The sequence below is a fragment of the Microcebus murinus genome, chromosome 2 (genome assembly GCF_040939455.1).
Source record: "Microcebus murinus isolate Inina chromosome 2, M.murinus_Inina_mat1.0, whole genome shotgun sequence".
Taxonomy (NCBI): domain Eukaryota; kingdom Metazoa; phylum Chordata; class Mammalia; order Primates; family Cheirogaleidae; genus Microcebus; species Microcebus murinus.
In genome coordinates, this window is record NC_134105.1 from 23995207 (window position 1) to 24013768 (window position 18562).

The window sequence follows — 18562 nt, forward strand, 5'->3', positions numbered from 1 at the left end:
GAAAACAGAAGAACCCTAGAGGTGGGGAGTGATGTTACCCCCCACTGAGTCTCTATGTACTTAATGACACATTTAAAAAAAAAGAAGTCTGCTTTGAACATGTTCATTTAGAGATTCCTACACGGAGCCCAGAAGACCCATTAGGACTGAAAAGTCAGACTGAGAGCCACTGGCCTATGGATAATGTTGAAAGCCAACCTGTGACTGGTTTAGGTTACCTGAGAAAGAGGACAGATGGGAAGAGGCAGGTCCTGGGTAGTCCAAATGTACAGGCTGGACAGAGGTTGAATAGTGGAAGAAACCGCAAAGGAGACTAAGAAGAAACGGCCATAAGGCGGCATGAGCTGTGTGTTTCATGTTAGCCAAGAGAAGGAAATAGTCCAAGAAGATCAGATGATCACGTGTTGCCAAGAGGCCAAGTCAGATGAAGACGGAGAAGTGACACTAGATCTGATAACCTGGAAGTCACTGGCAATCTTAGCAAGATCAGGGCAGAAACTGAGAGAGAGCTGTCTCTGGCATTGGCTGACCATGGGGTGGTAGCTGAATGGGGGCTTGGCGGGTGCAGTTTTGGTTTTGGTTTTGAATGGAAGATATTAGAACATGCCTCTATACTGTTAGACGTGCTCAGCAGAAAGAAAAAAAAAATTAAGGAATACAAGAAAGAGATGAATTTAGTACGGTAGTTTTGGGGAAAGTGAGATCTGGAGCACAGGGGAGGGGCTGGCCTTTGACAAAAGCCAAGACACCTTGTCTACTGAAACACAAGGCGTGGCAGAGAGGTTGGCTCCCCAAGCATTTCATCTGCTCATCCACATTTCCTGGCTGCCTTGCAGTGAGGCCAGACCACGTGATTGTTTCTGGCCAATGAAATATGAGTTGGAAGGGATGTGGATCGTATCTGGGCGAGGCAGTGGAAGGCTCACACACTGGATTCTCCGCTCACCTTCCCTGCCATGGCACTGTGGTTACAAGGCAGTGGAACCCCCTTGAGCCTGTATACCCACGTGCATGACCACGTGGATCAGAGCTGCTCCCACTGACCCATGACAGAAATGTAAGATGAGCAAGGAATAAACGTTGGTGGTGTTACACCACTGAGTTTTAGAGTTAATCAAAGTCAAAGAAGGAAGTGGCAAGAGATGAGGCTGGGATGGTAGACCAGGGTTAGATCCAGATGGGCCTTATGTACCCTACCAAGGGATTGAATTTTATTCTGTAGACAACAGAAGATGATTGAAAGCTTCTGCCTGGGGCTTAGCATGTCAGATCTGCATTTTAATTAAGACATTCTGGTAGCAGTGAGGAGGATGAATTGGAGAGTGCCAAGACGCTGGGAGATCAGTAAGGAGGCTATTATATCCCACAAAGAAGAAAAGATATGATGGGCTGAATTCAGGAGGAGGTAGCAAGGATAGAAAGGCATGCTACAGGAGGTAGAATAGGACAACTTCACAAAGAATTGAATGTGGCTGGTGAGAGAGAAGGATGAAACAGGGATGATTCCCAGATTTTTGGATAACTAGGTAGATGGCAATACCATGAACTAAAAAAGGAAACAAGCCATTTCAGAGGTCAGTTATGAGCAAAGTTGGGACATGTTGAGTTGGGGATACTGGCAGTGCATCAAAGTGGACATGTCCAGCAGAAAGATGGCTCTATAGTCTGACCAGCTCACTGGGGATGCTGGGCTAGGGACCTGGATTTGGGAGTCAAATAGGTGGTGTGTGAAACCATGAGAGCAGGTAAGTTACCCAGGGGGAATGTGTGCAGTGAGCAGAGAACTAAGGCAAGAACAGAGCCCAGAGAACATCAAAGGGGACACAGAAGAAATGGCCAGAGAGGTCCAGAGAGAATCAGATCGTGTAGCATGAGGCAAAGGGAAAGTAGAGTTCCAAAAGGAGGAAGTAACCAACAATGCACAGTAATGCAGACTGTCCAGCAAGATGAGACCTTGACAATATCTTCTGGAGTTGGCAATTAGAGTGAACCTCGGTGGTGTCACACAAAGGAATAAACCTTGGCCTTTGGGATGGGGCAGGCAGGGTGGGGACGGTTCTCTAATGATGACCTTAATGTGAGTGGTTTCAGGGGAAGGCTGGAGGGTAGAAAGTGAGGGCGAGCACGTGAGGAATGAATGGGAAGAAAAGGCTTAGAAGCAGTCAGTGTAGACCGCTCTTCAAAAAGCTTGGATGAGAAATTCCCAGAGATGCTAGAGGTCTGCCTGCCTCCTCCGTGAAGCCCCTCTGTTTTATGGAAATCCAGCCTTGCCCTCTCCCTTCTGAAATGCCCCAAACTCTTGAGTTTTGCCATTTCATCAGACTGTCATTGCTGGTCTTCCGTGTGAATCCTGCTTCCCTGGTGAGTGTGTGGGTGTCACACACCAGCCACTAGATGAAGAGAAACTGCGATGAAAAGAAATACAGGCTTAGGGCTAGAACCAAGGACTTAAGTCAGTCTCACAAAACTGGGAAGAGGTTGCAAGAGCAAGAGAAAGGCAAAACCAGCATGCAACACTGGGTAGGTTAAGCCCAGAGTGAGCAGAACAAACATTGGTGGCCAAACATGCAAACAGAGAGCGGGAGGGGGGGCCTTGAACATTCTGAATGAGCCGGCATCATTCCAGAGGACAGGCCTTGCCAGAATGAGGGTCTTCTGGAAGGGCCAGGGCGACTCCTTCCATCTGTCTTAGCGGCGCCGCCGGGCATCTGGCAGCTCCTCGAGCGAGGCCGAGGACAGCATCTTGTCTGGTGCCCTTTGCGGTCCCGGCACGAGCCTCCTCGCAGACGCAGTGCTCAGCGCGAACCTGTTGCATGCTGTCAGACCCACGGGGGACAGGCCAGCTGCAGGACCTCAGCTTCCCACGCACAGAACCTTGCCAAGTCACAAGCTTTCAGAGCCACTTTGCCCACTGCGACAACATCAGCTCGCTTCCTGCTCCTCCCAGCTGTGGCTTTTTGTTCCCTGTCTGAGAGCGAGTTCCATGCCGATAGTCCGCGCAGAGGGCTGGAGGCCCAGCCCACGCCCCTCCGGACGTGCTCGCGCCAGCAGCACGCCAGGGCGCTAATCCTGTCCTTCTGCTAGGCTGCGGAGCTTGTAATGCTGTTTCCAACTCCGAGAGATACAGGAGATGAGATTTTAAAGGGCTGGTTATTTATGGCCTGGCTTCTGATGGATATAACAGATGCAATTTCATGGGCTCCATCAAAAAAGAACAGTTTCTCGGTGTAGCTTAAAGCGTGGTGATGTGGCAGCGAGCGAGAGAGGAGCAAGGGAGCCGCAAACCCTCGGGAGACCAGGAGGCTGAGTCTCAGCTGGAAGAGGCCCGTTCGCTCACCAGCCCGACCGCGTTGGGGTCAGCGTCCTCAGTCAGAGGCTGTCTGAGCTGTTTTCTGAGCGTCTCTGACAGCTTGAGACCTTGGCCCTGCCTTGTTACTGAACTTCAAAGAGGAACAACCCCAGAGGACAGGCACCAGGCCTGTGCTACCTCCAGGTATGAAGTTCACAGGTGAACAGGGCACTGTGATGATGAGCCCTTACACACGCGGGACCCTCTGCCCGGATGCCATGTCCTGAGCTCTTGCCACAGCGCCCTGCCCGGCAGTCAGGTCTCAGCTTAAACCCCACCCCCTCAGAGAGGCCTCCCCTGGCCCTTTTATCTCATAATAGGGTCCCCACTGCTATTACTCCCCGGCCCATTCATTTCCTTTATGGCACACACCATAGTTGTATTGTACTTGTATTTTGTAAATATCATTAATGTTAGTCTCCCCCACACATAAGTTCCCTAACGGCAGAGGCCTTATTTGTCTTCTCCACCATTGTCTTCCCAGTGCCAAGCCCAATGTCAAACAAGAGAAGGGCGTACGTAGCTTGTCTGAATAAACTGTGATGGGAAGATGTTAATGAAGATGGACGTGGTAAGGCAGGCGGCAGTGACGATGATGAAGGAGGTGTTGCCAAAGATGACGATGCCGGAGCTGATCATGAAGAGGACTTCTCAGGCCCTGCCAGGGCACTCACTTGAACAAACTTTCAGGTGTAGCTACGATTTCATCCGCCCACTCTCCCCAGTCTTATCCCAAAGACTGTCGCTGATAAGCGACTGAGGACAGCTGTGTCCCTGAATCCAGTCCCATCTCCTTCCTTGCTGCGGCCTTGACTTCCCCATTGTCTGGGGCTCCTTTTGTGCTGGAGGGACCAACGGCAGTGCTGGCCCCGTCTCCACCCAGCCCTGCTGCTTCCTCGTGTCCCCCTGCTCGGTAAACGGCCCTGCCCCAGTCATCCAGCCAGAAACTTGAGAACCGTCACCCCCTCATCTCCACCCCTTCCCAGCTGCTACAGTTCAAGGCTGGGTCATCTTTTACCTGGGTAGTCACAAAAAGGTTTTCTAGCTGGCTTCTGGGCCTTCTAGTTTGACCCACTTAAAGTTCAGAGTGATTATCTTGCTCCCCGGCTTTCCGCAGCCTACGGCACCCTCTCTGGCTAACGGACAGGGGCAGCTTCTTCCCGGCCCACGCTCTTCCTGCGCTCGCTGTAGACCACAGCTCTGCACTTCCTCCCTTGCTCGCTGCGCCTGACGTGCGATGCCCCAAATGCCCACACCATGGCAAAGTCTCACCCCTCAGTTCAACCCCCAAACCACCCTCTATGGGACTCATTTATCTGAGTCCTCCCAGCACCACCTCCCTCTGACAGGAAGACTGTCGGTCTTTGTGTTCGTCTTCCCAGCGTGAGGTTGGGGTGGGCAGACAGCCATGTGATCTGGGTCTGCTCCACGAGAGCACCCCCGGGTGACATTGGTGTTGAGGCATCCCTCACGACACCGGTCTGAGGCACACGGCCCGGTCTGGTCCAACCAAGGTTTATCTGAGGGCTTTTGCAGGGGCCACTAGGAAAGAGACCCTCCCTTTCTGCCAGGATTTGTAAACAGGTAGGCTATGGAGAGCTGATGGTGGTCACCTTTGCCACCCCCGGGGAAATGAAGAATGAGATGAGAATGAAGCTGACACATAAGAGTTCGAAGCCTGGGAGTGAGAGAAACATCATGTGTGCACCTTGATCCAGCACTGCCTGAAGTCAAATCTGGACGTCTCAGTCACAGAGGCCACACGTTCCCTCTGTCACTTGAGTCAGCAGGAGGTGGGTTTCTATTTCTTAAACCAAAAGAATCCTGGCGATTACATGCTATTTTCAGTCCCCAGGGGAACTTCTTAGTATCTCATAGCAAAGTACCTAACACATGATATTGTAAAGCATTTAATTATATTCTACCTCTCTGCCCTGCCTGGGAGCTCCAGGGTGCAGCTTGGCGCATGGCTATTACATAAACATTTGCAGAGCGAATAAATAACTCCTCGGGATCCCAGACTGTGTCTTTGTCTCTCTAGCACCTAGGAGAGGCTAGTTCATGGAAGGGTCTCAATAAATGATTGCAGAAAATAAATAGGGGAAAAGTAATAAAGAACATTCATAATCTAAACCAATGGTTTGATAAAGTGTACGTGCATAAATAAATAAATGAATAGTTATTATTAACAAATCCCCACTGGCATGCTGTTCTCATTCTAACTACATCTGAATCTAATGGTTCCTGAATGAAGTATCTAGTTAAAAGTTGCTGAGATCAAATGGTTCTAGTTGGCTCGAATTCCACGTGTAAAATGCCTAATAATTAAAACAAGGTCTTTCGAGGGGAGAAAGAGTATTGTTAGCAAAATTTGCAAACTGAGTGTCCGCAGAGTAGACAGAAGTTTTTATATCCTGACCCATAAGAACAAAAACAAACAAAGAGAGGGGAACAAGGTGAAGAAAGTCCCTCGTGGCTCTCATGAGGTAAAAAGGAGGTGCTGAGTTGAGGAAATTGAATGATGAAACTCAAAAGGGTTGGTTGCTGGACCCAGAGAGTAGGTGAGTGAGGCTGCCTTCCAGGGAAATTCTCTCTCCCAAGCCAGCCCAAGTCTTCCCAGGCAGGACCAGGACCTGGGAAGCCCAGGCTGCTGGGCAGGTGTTCTTCCATTCCTCGCCAGGTGGAGGGAGCAGCCCAGGCTCAGAGATGGACGCCGGAGCCCCAGGGAGGGTGCAGGTGGGGAACATCCTCCCTAGAGAATTCCTGGGACCACTTCCTCTTGGGCCTGTGTCCCAGGGATCCGGGAGCACCTGCACATTGAACAGGAGGACGAGGCAGAAGCCCTGGAAGAAGGCCCTCCTTCCTCCCCTCCGTCTCCTAGATCGAAAGGCACCCACCCTTCGGGGGCAGAAGGTCTCGGTGCAGCCTCGAGGCCTTGTTCTCCTGCCCTGGACAGTGTCCTCTGAGCCCTGGAGAGGCTCAGAGGACAGTGCTCTCCTCGCTTCTGCTCCCTCAAGTGTTTGGTGGAAGCGAGTCTGTCACATGCAGGCCGGTGAGGACCGGGCCTGGGAGTGTGGGGACATAGAGAATGGGCAGGCAGAGGCTCAGGGATCAGAATGAAACAACTGGAAAAGGAAAAGCAAGTGTAGGGAAGAGGGCCAGGAAGTGAGGCCGAGAGTGACCCACAGGCACTGGCCACAGAGTCAAAACAAAAGAAATGGGGGGATTCCACAGTCTACACAGAAATGCCACAAGTGGGAAGGAGCCGTGGGCTCCCCCAGGCATGCACACACGCTCAAAAGGTTGGCACTGACACTGGTTCCTAGGACGGGGGGCTCTGATTCTGAGTGCAGGTCAGACCCTGGCTCTGCCTTCCCTGTCGTAGGGAGAAACTGCCACAGGGGGTGGGGGACATAGAAGGAGAGAAGAAGGCCAACAGAACCCCCCCCCCAGCCACACAGACAGAGACGAGAAGGGGGCCCAGGCCCAGCACCCCTCCACTCTCTGTCTGGTGACACTGTCTCCTAGAATGCTGCTTGTTCCCTCTGTCCCTCTTCCCCTGCTCCTTGGGTTGGGCGCTGTGCCTGACTCACTGTGGAGTCCTCTGACAGAGCACCTGGTGGTGGCTGAATTAGCAGAATCTCCTTATACGTATCCAGCAAAGCAGCTAACTGGTAAGTCTGGGGCCGGGCAGAGAAGTGATGCTCCCACGATATGCTCGCAAAGTGCAGCTCTGGGAAGGCAGTTGCAACAAAATCACCGTGCCGGCTCCAGACCTTTGCAAGGGTCCTCTGGTCGGACCCAGGGACTCTCTACAAGCCAACCTCACCTGGGTTTCCAGGTAATTCCCCTGGAAGCTGGATTAGTTGGGGCAGCCCAGCTGTGCCTTTCTGGCCTGGTGAATTGCCACTGGGCTGGAAGGCTGGGGTGATGGCCTCAGTGGGACCACCCAGCATGAGACCAATGAGCCTCTGACTTGCTGGAGAGGCCTCATCCTATCATTTTCCCATCAAAGAGAGAGGCCCTGACTCTGGTCCCCCTCCCAAGAGTCCATACCTAGCTAGGGTGGGCCAGGCAGCACTATACATGCTTAGCCCTCCCAACATACTTTGCAGGTTGGTAGGATGAGCCCCATTTTTCAGATGTGGAAACTGAGGTTCAGAGAGGTTAGTAAATCTCCTAAGATGAAACAACTACTAAGAGGTGGATCAAGATTTTGAGCCCAAGCCTGTCTGAGTTCCAAGCCTGCTTTCTCCCCAGTTAGATGCCAAGATGCAGGCTCAATGTCTAAACTCGGGTAAACGGCACAAACCTCCTCTCTCATATTCTTGGAGGGGACACCTGGCTTTCCCTCCTTTCTTGTAGCCTAGGGAGGATTCTGGAGAGACTCAGGGGTGTTGAGCATGATGCAGAGGAAGGAGGAAAGATATTTCAGGTCTAGTGGCTTCTTGGTGACCTTCACTTCACTGATTTTCTCCATCAATGGGGAAGCCAGCTCTGTGGTGGCCTGGTAATCATTTCTGCTCAAGAGGACATGATCCTGATGTCCTGCAGGAAGCCAGCTCCCCAAGAATCAAAGGGGTCTTCTGCATCCCCCATCCTAGCCCTCTGAAAAACTCGAGAGTCCTCATGGGGAACTTCAGCAGTGGTGAGAGCATTTTCCTAGAATGTGATGGGAAGGGATGGGGCGCCATGATGGTCGCAGTCAACTGGCTGGGTCAGAGAAGAGCCAGGAAAGACACCCTGCCCCCCAGAAGGGTCAGTGAGAGGAAATCTGGCCCCTGAGCTGAGTTCGGTGAACTGGGTATCTAAGTGTGCGTGGGGGTGTAGGGGGTAGACTTCTGTGTGTGTGTGTGTATGAGAGGACCTGGGGTGATGACTTTGGCATGTGTATTTGGCTGTGACTTGCAGGGGTGTGTGTCAGAGGTCGCTTGGCTGTGTGTGGTGTGCATGTAACTGGGGAGCAAGACCAGATCTACCATCTGCACTGTAACCCTCAGCCATCCCAAGCCCAGCTTTTTTTCATGGGCAATCACACACACACACACACACACACACACACACACACACACACACACACACACACACACACAGAGCAATCACCTTCAGGGAGAGCAAGTCTAAAATACTAGGGAATCTCTCAACATGTCAGAGCCACAGGGTTCAGTGTTCACCATAGTAACAGCCTTTTCCTGTTCAAAACATGTATTGCTGGATCCCCAAAGGTTGGTCATGGACCAGCAAAGCAGGAGGCATTGGTCCACTGACTGATGAGCACACTGCTGACCTCGCTGGGCATTGTGTGTGCCCCCCGCCCTCATCTTTCATGATGCCAGCACAAGGTCACCAGTTCATCATCTCCTGCCATATTTTGGCTTTGAATTGTCCGTTTTATGAAATCATATCTTGAAGAGTTGGCAGGTTTTCTTCTAACATCCTTTCTTGGCAAAATAAAAAAAAAATTACCAATCTTGTGTTTCTCCAATTGTTTGGGAATTTTACTAGCCCATGAAATCCAAATAACTGGAGCCTCTAATTGAAACTCTCTTGTTGTTATCACCATGTGGGGGAGGAGAAGAATATGGAAATTGAGTCAGGGACATTGCATGCCACCTCCCTTCTGAAGCAGTGGGAACTTACTATTTGGTAAGGGAGATAGTGGATTTTTTTTTTTCTCTCTCTCAAAGGAGTTCCTGTCTTCTCAACAGGTGAAGGGATGCCTGGTTGTTCAAATCCATCTTTTCTAACAAGATCTGTTGTCTTTCTGTGCCTTGGCACAGAACTCGAGAGAACAGCCTGAAATCTTAATGTATGCTTACAAAAGCAGGATACTCATAAACCAGCAGCATTGGATTTTTACAGGAATCCGGGGATACATAAAGGAGAGGGGCGAGGGGGAGAGCTGATTCTTCCCACACATACGTCCAGAGCCTCCGAGTTTGTTTTTCCGTAATTGCTATGCAAGTATAAATTAGAACAACAAATGCATCCTGCCTTGCCATGGTGACACCAACCCTGTAAATAATTATAATTTAATCTTATAGCAAAGGGTTCTGAATGACTCCCCTAACCATTTCCTCCGCTTAATTCCTTCCCCACTGAGTGACTTAATAGAAAAAGGAATACTCCTTCAGATTGGTTTCACTCCAGAAGTTTGGACAACGTGTAGGCTCACACCTAGGGGGGCAGATGCTGCAGGAGACCGTTTGGCCCACGGATAAACAAGTGAGTCGCTGAGGCCTCGGGCTGGAGGAGGGGGACCAGGCAAGGATGCTCGTCTTGGCACCTGTTTATTATAGAGGTGAAAACTTGGGAGCAACTTAACAAGAGATCTGGCAAGTCAACCATGCCACCGTCTTACAAGGGATTGCTACACAGCCAGGAAAAGCCATCCAGAGGTAGCGCGTCACAGCGTGCTGTCCTGGCTTGGAAGACAGGCTCAGGAATCTCATTAAGCCAGGGCTGGATCCCAGCTCTGCTCCTTTCTAGCTGTGTGACGTCAACAAGTCGCATGACCTCTGGGCCTCATCTCCCTGGTCTGTAAAAGGAGGAAAATGACGCTACCTACGTCATAGAGTTTTTATCAAGATGAAATGAAACTACAGCTCTGAAGAGCTTAGAACTGGCCTGGTGCATATTGGTAGAAAATGCTCAACAAATCGCACAAGGATCACACATTTTATATTTTGGAGGCGTCTGTCATGATACAGGAAAAATTTTCATGACACAATGTTAAGCTAAAAATATGTGACTACAGATATATTAAGATCCTAACTTGGGAATATTAAAATACGTATAAATAGCCACCTAGTTTGGTCTAGACCAAGCAAAAAAGGTCAAAGGGGGGTACATCAAAATTGTAAAAATTGTAAATTATATCTCTGTACCTTTGTATATTTTCCATGTTTCCTACAAGGAGCATAACATTTACAATCAACAAAACAGGTATTTTTAGAAAAAAGAGGCGGGGAACGCAAGGGTCTTCAGGGCTGGGCAGGTCATTGAAATTCCAGTTCAGCGAAGGCTCATCTAGACATTCAACTCAACTCCCTGCTCATAATCGCCAGCTGTTGCTGCTGGACCAGTTTACAGAACATCAGCATCCACCGGGGGGTTTAATGCCTTTCTCACATGTGCCCCTCTCAACCCTCCAACCAGGGGAGGAAATGACCTGGCCGGGTCCACACGACAAGCTCAAGACGCCATGGTGTCCTAACTCCCAGGTCAGCTGGCCTCCCAGTGCACCAGGACGCTTGAGTTTTCTGGTTACAATGGCTCCCAAATCTGAGTTAGTATTTTGGAGGAGTCCACTCCCATCCCTCATAAATAGTCACACTTGGCTCCTACCGTGAATTTATCTGATTTTCTCACCTAACAGACAATGAGCTCCTCAAAGAACCATGTCTGAGTCAACTGGTGTCTCTACCACCACGAGACCTGGCACAGAGGAGGTATGCAGCAAACGTGCCTCCTCCTCCTGTTTTCCTTCCCTCCCCTCCTCCCCACTCCCCTGACTGCCATGTTTCTGTCTGTCCTAGTCACTGTCCTTCCCTGACTTTTGCAGCCACCCACTTGCTGCTCCACTCAGAATCCTTGGGGATACCTCCTCCACCTTCCATCCCTGCGCACTGAGCCCTGCCGCCCCCTGGCACCACACAGCAACTAAGGCTGCAATCATGACCCATCCCAGCCTGAAGTGCATCAGAACACATCCTTCTGCTGGTTCCTGGTGTGCTGACAGAGGTCTCCTGATGCCCTCATCCTGATAACACAGCCATGATGAGAATACAAGAGAAGATTCCAAATGCCACAACGCCATTGTGATGCTTGTCATCCAAACAGAAAGCTGGATGCTTCCCTAAGTGACCTCCCCCCCCCAACCCCAACTTGAGCCCATCCCATGAGCCCAAGTCTGGGAAGCAAGCAACAAAGGCTGGTATGTCTTCAGTCATCTCCTCCCTAACCCACCAGCATCTGAGAACCTCCGTGGAGCACACCAGAGAAGAGCCCACACTTCTCAGCAAAGCCAGAACAAGAGGGGGGAGGTTAGTCCTTCCCTTCAGACACTGAGAAATGATGCCTTTCCACTGGTGCAGGACCCTGGGAGTGGGAAAAGCAATTGCCACTTACGGTTCCAGTCCCCTTGTTGGATACGACGCATATGTCTTCCAGAAATGGAACAATATTTCAAATCATTTTCCTGGATCCTGTCCACATCCTGAGACCAGGACATTTTTAGTCTTAATGCAAGTTATTCAACCAAGGCCCATCATGAAATTCTTCAGAAAGAACATGCTTCAAATCAAATATCAAAATCACTGTAAAAATTTACCCCAGCTCTAAAAATAAGCAGTGATTTCTCATCATCATGGGATGAAAAGGCTCCAACAGTAGGTGCAGGGAAGTGGCAAAGAGGCCCCTGGATGTAGGTCCAGGCACTAAGGAGATTGTGTACATTCAGGAAATTCACAGGTGCAGAGAACAGGGGAGGGAAGGAAGGAGGTGGGGACAGTGTGCTTACCAGAGGGAGGAGCCTTCGGTCCCCGTGACTTCCAGAAAGTCGTACCCATCCTCCAGCTGGAAGTCAATAAAGACCAGGGCGATGGTGTCTCCCAGCTCGGCCAGGATGGTCCACGTGCAGTCGGCGTTGTTGTGGTACTCCGAGGGGAAGTGGGGGCTGGAGATGATGCCACTCTGGCCCCGCAGGGTCCCACCACAGGCATCGTCCGCTGCGGGCACAGAGACAAGAGGTTCACATGAGTGGTCTGGTTTCCAGGCCCGAGAACTCACCGTGGGCTTCACCCACAAAAGGCAGGGAGGGTCCTGGAACATGATGCACAGACAGTTCAGACAAGATCCTGGTCAGAACTGGCCTAATCATAATGACACCAAACACTTCCATAGCCCTTACCATGTGCCAGGCACTGTGGTAAGAATTTTAGATATTATTGTTTGCATGTAACAGAGAAAGGAAACCAAGGCACAGGGAGGTTAAGTGATCTGCCCTAGGTCACACAGCTAATGAGTGGTGAACTCTGTCCCCGTAGAGGACACTCTTAACCACTACACCACAGTGGTCTGCAATGACCAGGAAGAGATCAGCTGTCATGTGGATTTCCATGGTCACTAGTTTAGTGAATAGGATTTCTTCCCACCAGATCTTAGTAAACTTCAGATGTGATGCAACAAAACAAAACTCAACACCAGTCCCCAGGGTAAAACTCAAGCCTCTTGGTGATGCCTGATTCCCTGGAGCTCTAGTAACTGCTCTCTCCTCTCTGTTCCCTCCCTCGGCCATGTGTAGCATATGCTGTATTAGAGATAAGAACTAAATTTTATAAAGAAGGGGAAAATGCAATGTCTGTGTTCAACTGTATACCAGATGCAGCAAGGTAACAATAATGAAAGCTAATATTTGTTGAGTACTTATACTATATCAGGCACTATTCTAAGTATTCTGCATATTTCATTTAATTCTAACTATGACCTCATGCAGTACTTTTCCCATTTTACAGGTGAGGAAACTGAGGCACAAAGAGATTCAGTCACTTGCCAAAGATGACACAGCCCATAGTTGAAGGCACTGAAATTCAAAGCCCTGGAGGGTCTATGCTCTTAGCCAATACACTCTTCTGGCTCCCAAGAGTACAACTCACACTTTGAGGACATAGAGCAGCAAATAACTTTGCTTGGATAAGTCAATCAGGACAGCTTAACAGAGGAAGTTCCATTAGAACTGAGTTTTGAGGGATGAATAGGAGCTCACTAGGCAGAGAAGAAAGGGAAGAGCATTTCAGGGAAGAGGGAACCACAGAAGTATGGGCATGCAAGGCCATGTCTCAGATAAATAGCTTGAGATGGCTCATGACAGGGTGAACAGAGAGAAATAGTGTATGATGGTGACGGTAATGTAAAAGGGGACACATGGCAAAGAACACCGGGCTAAAAAGACTGGAAGCGGGAAAGTGTAATGGAGAGGAAATGGACTTTAGTGTTAGGAAGGTCTAGAATTGAATATAGGCTCCATAGTTCCCCAGGCACGTACATGACCTTGGGCAATCTCTTTCTCTAAGCCTCAGTCTGTTTCTCTGCATATTGGCTTGTTGTGGTAACTGAACAGGAAAATAAACGTGACAGAACTCAGCATTAGCCAGGGACTGGCATATGGCAGATGCCCGACTAGCGCTCAGTTCTCCTTTTCCTTCCACTTCATCTTAGGGATCAGAGGTAGTGAGAAATAGGATTCGACTTGCATTTTAGGGAGAACACCCTGGCCATAGCACAGCGGAGAGCTGAGTCAGGAAGCAAGCAGGACACTCTTGGCAGACACAGCCCCCAAATCCAGGTGAGGCTAGATGAGATTGAGCTAAGTGCTCGGGGAGGTGGGAAGGGGACTTATTTGAGAGATATTTAGGAAGCAGAATCTACAGCACTTAGTGACTGGGAGGTCTGAAATCCAGTTTCTGGCATAAGCAGCTGCATGGATGAAAGGTGCTATTTCCTAGGGCAGGGAAGCCAGGGGTGGAAGGCAACTAGGAGTTCAGTTCTGGACACAGAGAGCTGTCCGATGTGTCCAATGGTGAGATCAGATTAGCAGATACATAGGAGCCATCAGGGCTAGAGAGAGAGTGATTTTGTGTAGTGGCTCTGAACAAGTCTTACTAATATCATTCTACAGAGTCAAGAGAACCATGAGTGCACTTCCAAATGCCAGCTGTTAGGCATGTCTGAGCACAGAAATGCAAGGGCCTACCCACAGTAGGTGCCCACGAATGCTTCCCTCCCATAGCCATTAACTGAGCACCTACTGTGTGCCAAACACTGGGCTGGGCCAGCACTACGTTATGAAACGCTTGATGTGATCCCTGCCCTCACCTGCTTCTCAGAGAAGGGACGGGCAGGCGAACCAGTCGTGGCAACGTGGAATTGTCATAACGGAGGTGCTGAGGGCACAGTGATAGCACGTGGGAGGTGGGGAAGGCTTCACAGATGAGATAACATTTTTGTTTAGACATTCATTCATTCATTCATTCATTCATTCATTCAACAAATGCTTACTGAGCACCTACTATGTGTTGCCCACTGTTCTAGGTGCCGGGGATTCAGCTGTGAATAAAACAAACAAGCATCCCTGTCCTCGCAGAACTTACACTCTGCTCAGAGGGATAAAGACGATTCCAAGATAAATAAGTAAACTCTACAGCAAATGAGGTGGTGAGCGGTGTGGAGGGGGACGCAGTGCACCCCGTGTTGGCAGCAGGGTGTGGACATTTCAGAAAGGGTGGTCAGTAAAGGCATTTGAGCCAAGACTTGAAAGAGTGAGAGAAGGAGCCATGTAGTTATCTGGGGGAGGGAAGAGCATTCTGGGCAGACGGAACAGTAAACACAAAGGCCATGGGGTGCAGAGGCTGGACTGCGGAAGAGCATCAAGAGACCCAAGGGGCTGGAACACTGGGAACGGGGAGAGTCACAAAGGTCAGTTGGGGCAGACCACGGAGGGCCTTAGAGGCCGCTGTAAGGATGTGGACCTTTACTCTGAGTGAGATGAGAGGCCAGTGGAGGGTGCTGGGCAGAGGACGACACGATCTCATTTGTGTTAACAGGATCCCTCTGGCTGCCGTGTAGACAATGAAACGAACAGGGTAAGCTGGGGGCCTCTTGAGACTGCCACGATAATCCAGGTAAGCACCAATGGTGGCTTGGACCAGGTGGTGACAGAGAGACGCAGTCTGGCTGCGTTTTGAACACTGAGCTGGCAAGAGCCACTGACCGAGGGCTGTCTGCCTGCTGAGCCTCAGGGGAGAGGGCGTCTTTGGCGGAGAAACAGCAAGAATTGTGGAAGTCGGGGGGTGTGGCGTGCTGAGGGACTTCCCAGGCAGAGCCTCTGAAGGGACAGGTGGAGACGACAGAGCTGGGCTGGGCAGGAAGGCAAGGGTTGGACTGGGAAGGGCCTTAGATGTTGAGCAGGGGAGCCGAGGTCCTGCTCTCCTCCTCCTCCCCCTTCCTCCCCTGCTCCCCCAGGCCGGATGCCCAGCCCCAGGGAGGGAGGGGAGACGAGACGGCCCTTGCTTGGTGACACATGCGGTGTAGTGTGGCTGTTTGCTGGTTTTATCAGGCTGCACGGAGTTTCCGCCCTGGCTATCTCGCTGGAAGAAGGCCGTGAAGTCTGACATCCGAGGCAGAGTTTGTCTCCTTCTGATGTAAATAAATTCTCCGTGAACGTTACGGGGGAGATAAGGCGGAGGAGCCAGTCAGCAAACAGGAGATTTGTCGGTGTTGTCCCCAGCAAGCACTGGGCCTGCCCATCCCCAGCAGTCCTGCCACCGGCCCTGACCACACCAGGTGGAACCGGCTGCAGCCCTGGCCACAGGGGCTTGGTCTTGGCTGCACTGGGGCAGGGGAATCACGGTGAAGGAAGGGAGAGTTAGCCCAAACCTTGGAAGAGGAGGAGGAGTGTGCTGGGGGGAGAAGAAAGAAAGGGGCTCCAGGTAGAGGAAACAAGCCTTCAAGGGTGAGAAGGCCTGAACTGGGTACCTCTTGGGGAGTGGCCAGCTGGCCACTGCAATGAAAGGGCCAGGTGTGTGAACTGAGCAGTGAGAGTCAGAATGGGAAGGGAGGGCAAAGGTCAGCTCAGAAAGGCCCTGACGGTGCTGCTGAGGGGTTCCGATCTGACCTGCAGATGTCAGGGAACCATGGCAGGTATGGAGAAGAGGGTTTTCAGCGGGAAGTAGAGGCCCAGGCCTATTTTAGAACGATGACTTTGGCCCTAGTGATGGATGGGTGGTGTGGTTGGGGGAGGGTAGCAGGTAGGGACCAGAGACAGGAGAACAGAGAAGAGGCTGCTCCAGTCGTCAAGGCCCCAACTCTAGGCAGTGGCGGTGGGAGGAGAAGGAGTGGGAAGGGACTCAGGACGCAGGCCGGGAGGAGCAAGAGGATGTCTCTCCAGCAGGGAGTGGGCCGTGCAGGACAGGGAGGGAACCGGCCCCAGAAGAGACACAGCTCTGCAGGAAGTGGTGGCCGCCCATCTCTGCTCAGACCCCCATGATGAGCGTGAGTCCTGGGGGACAGACAGGGCAGTGGCTGTGGGCCTGGACACCCAGAGGCTGTGGGGCAGGGAGTCAGCGGGACGAAGTGGGAGCTCATTCCACGGAACAGAGAAGGCTGGGGACAGAAGGGACATTTAAGGAGCAGGAGGAGCAAAAGCACCAAGAGGAGAGAAAGGGCAGCCGGGAGGGAGGGGATCTCAGTGGGAAGCGAGCAGGTCACCAATGAGAGGCGTCTGGAGGGGACGCCTGGAGCCGGCTCCGGAGCTGCGGGAGGGTGAGGCCCGGCCGGGCAGCCACTCTGCGTGGAGGCGTCCCAACCAGGCCCTTGGTCCCATGGCCTCATCCTGCGCATCGGGTGGACAACAGGGAATGCTGGATGGAAGCAGGTCTTGGAGGAAAGACAATGAGATAATGGCCCTGCAGCCTTCGGCCCACCATGGCCTTAGAAACCCTTAGATATCCATGTTGTTCTCAATCCCAACCCAACAAGGCCTCCTCGTCCTCTCCTAACAGGAAACCTGGCTCTTCCAGAGTTTTCCATGTGGGCGAGTGCCAGCACTATTCACCCAGTTCCTCAGGCCAGGGGCTGGGGTCACCCTCAGCGCCTCCCGCACCCCACACCCACCCAGTGACCGGCCTTGCAGTCCTGCTAAGTGGCTCTCGTCTCTGTCCCCGCCAGTCACTGCCGCTGCTCTACTCTAAGCCATGTCGAGCTCCAAGTTGACCACAGCCACGAGGCCCCTGCTGGTCCCCAAGCCTCCCTCTTCCTCCAGCCCACCCCTTCCTCACAGGGGCCTGAGGGGAGCTGGCAAGCACACGTCTGGCCAGGCGACTCCGTGAGACACCCCCTCCCTCCCATCCCAGCCGCGCTGGCCTCCTCCCAGCTCTTCCGATGCACGGAGCATCTCCCTGCTCCAGGACCTTTGAAAGTGCTATTCTCTCTTTCTGGATCCTTCTTCCCTATCTCTGTGGTAGGAAACAAGGGGCTGGCCCCTCCTCAGCCTTTAGGTTCCAGCCTCAGCAACACTTCCTCAAGGATCTTTACAGAAACAAAATACCCCCCAACACACATTTTCCGTGCATCACATATTTCCCATAATTAGTTGATCAATTATGTCATTATCTATTTAATGTCTACACAATAAAATCCACGAAGGCAGGGGCCATGTCTGTTCTGTCCCTAGCACCTAGCACATTTCTTGGAATAGATAGCAGGCACCCACTAAATATGTGTTGAACAAACAAATGTAGCAGGAGACTGAAGCTCAGAGAGGTTAAGTAACTTTCATAAAGCCACACGGGAAGTATCTGAGTCAGGATTCCAGTCAGGTTTGTCTGGTACCGAGATGGTAGTCTCCTCCGCTCTAATGTACCTCCCTGCTGGGTAAGGGCTTGGTGAGCCATTCCGAGATTTTTCAAACTGCCCAATTTTAGTCCATGACTTCTGGACTGTACCCGAACTGAGGACCTGGGAACTTGAGACCCTCTGGCCAGAGCCCCCGATGGACTGTGAAGATGACACCTCTGCTGTCTTAGCCGTCCTGCCTCTTGGGTTCCTCTCACACCGTTGCTCTTGCACCATCCTGTTTTGATTGAAGACCCTGTAAAAGCTGTTTGGAGGTTTTCCTCACACTTTAAACAAGGCATCATATTTCATGGTTACAACTTCAGAGTCATAAAATATAACCTTCAGCTGACACCACTGTTCTAAAATATTCATCTGCACTCTCTCCTGCTCCGGCAACGGGCATTCGGCACTGCCGCGAAGCCGCGCAGACTCTGAGGGGCAGGTATGTTGTGCTGATAGTTGCCTTTCCAAGTTTATGACTTTATTTATGATCGACTTTAAGGTCTACAGAAATCTCTTCAATTAACCATAATTTTAGAGAACTCCCCCGCAGTCCCCTTTGACATCCGTTAACTCTGCAGTGACTGACACACTTCAGGTAGGGATGGAGGAAACAGCCCTTTATCTGCCCTGTTCCAGGCCAACGCCAGGGCACCGTCGTGGATGCCTGGAGGTTTTGGGGCCTTCACAGTGGCTTCTGTTCATGTCACCCTCCCTGGGGCCACTCAGCCTCTGAGGACGTGAAATCCCAACAGTCCCCGAGGGTGAAGCCGCCATCTTGCAGGGACGAGAGAAAGTGCCCAGAGCTGCAGCCCTCCC

At 51.4% G+C, this 18562-nt stretch overlaps 1 protein-coding gene across 3 annotated transcripts in view; it reads right to left on the bottom strand.

Annotated features, from left to right (window-relative positions):
* Nucleotides 1-18562, bottom strand: part of CSMD2 (CUB and Sushi multiple domains 2) — a 570274-nt gene that overhangs the window by 350209 nt on the left and 201503 nt on the right. For all 3 annotated transcript variants that reach the window (XM_075996375.1, XM_075996373.1, XM_075996374.1), the window contains exon 5: nucleotides 11871-12078. In XM_075996375.1, coding sequence (XP_075852490.1) covers nucleotides 11871-12078 — 208 coding nt within the window. The remainder of the gene's footprint in view (nucleotides 1-11870; nucleotides 12079-18562) is intronic.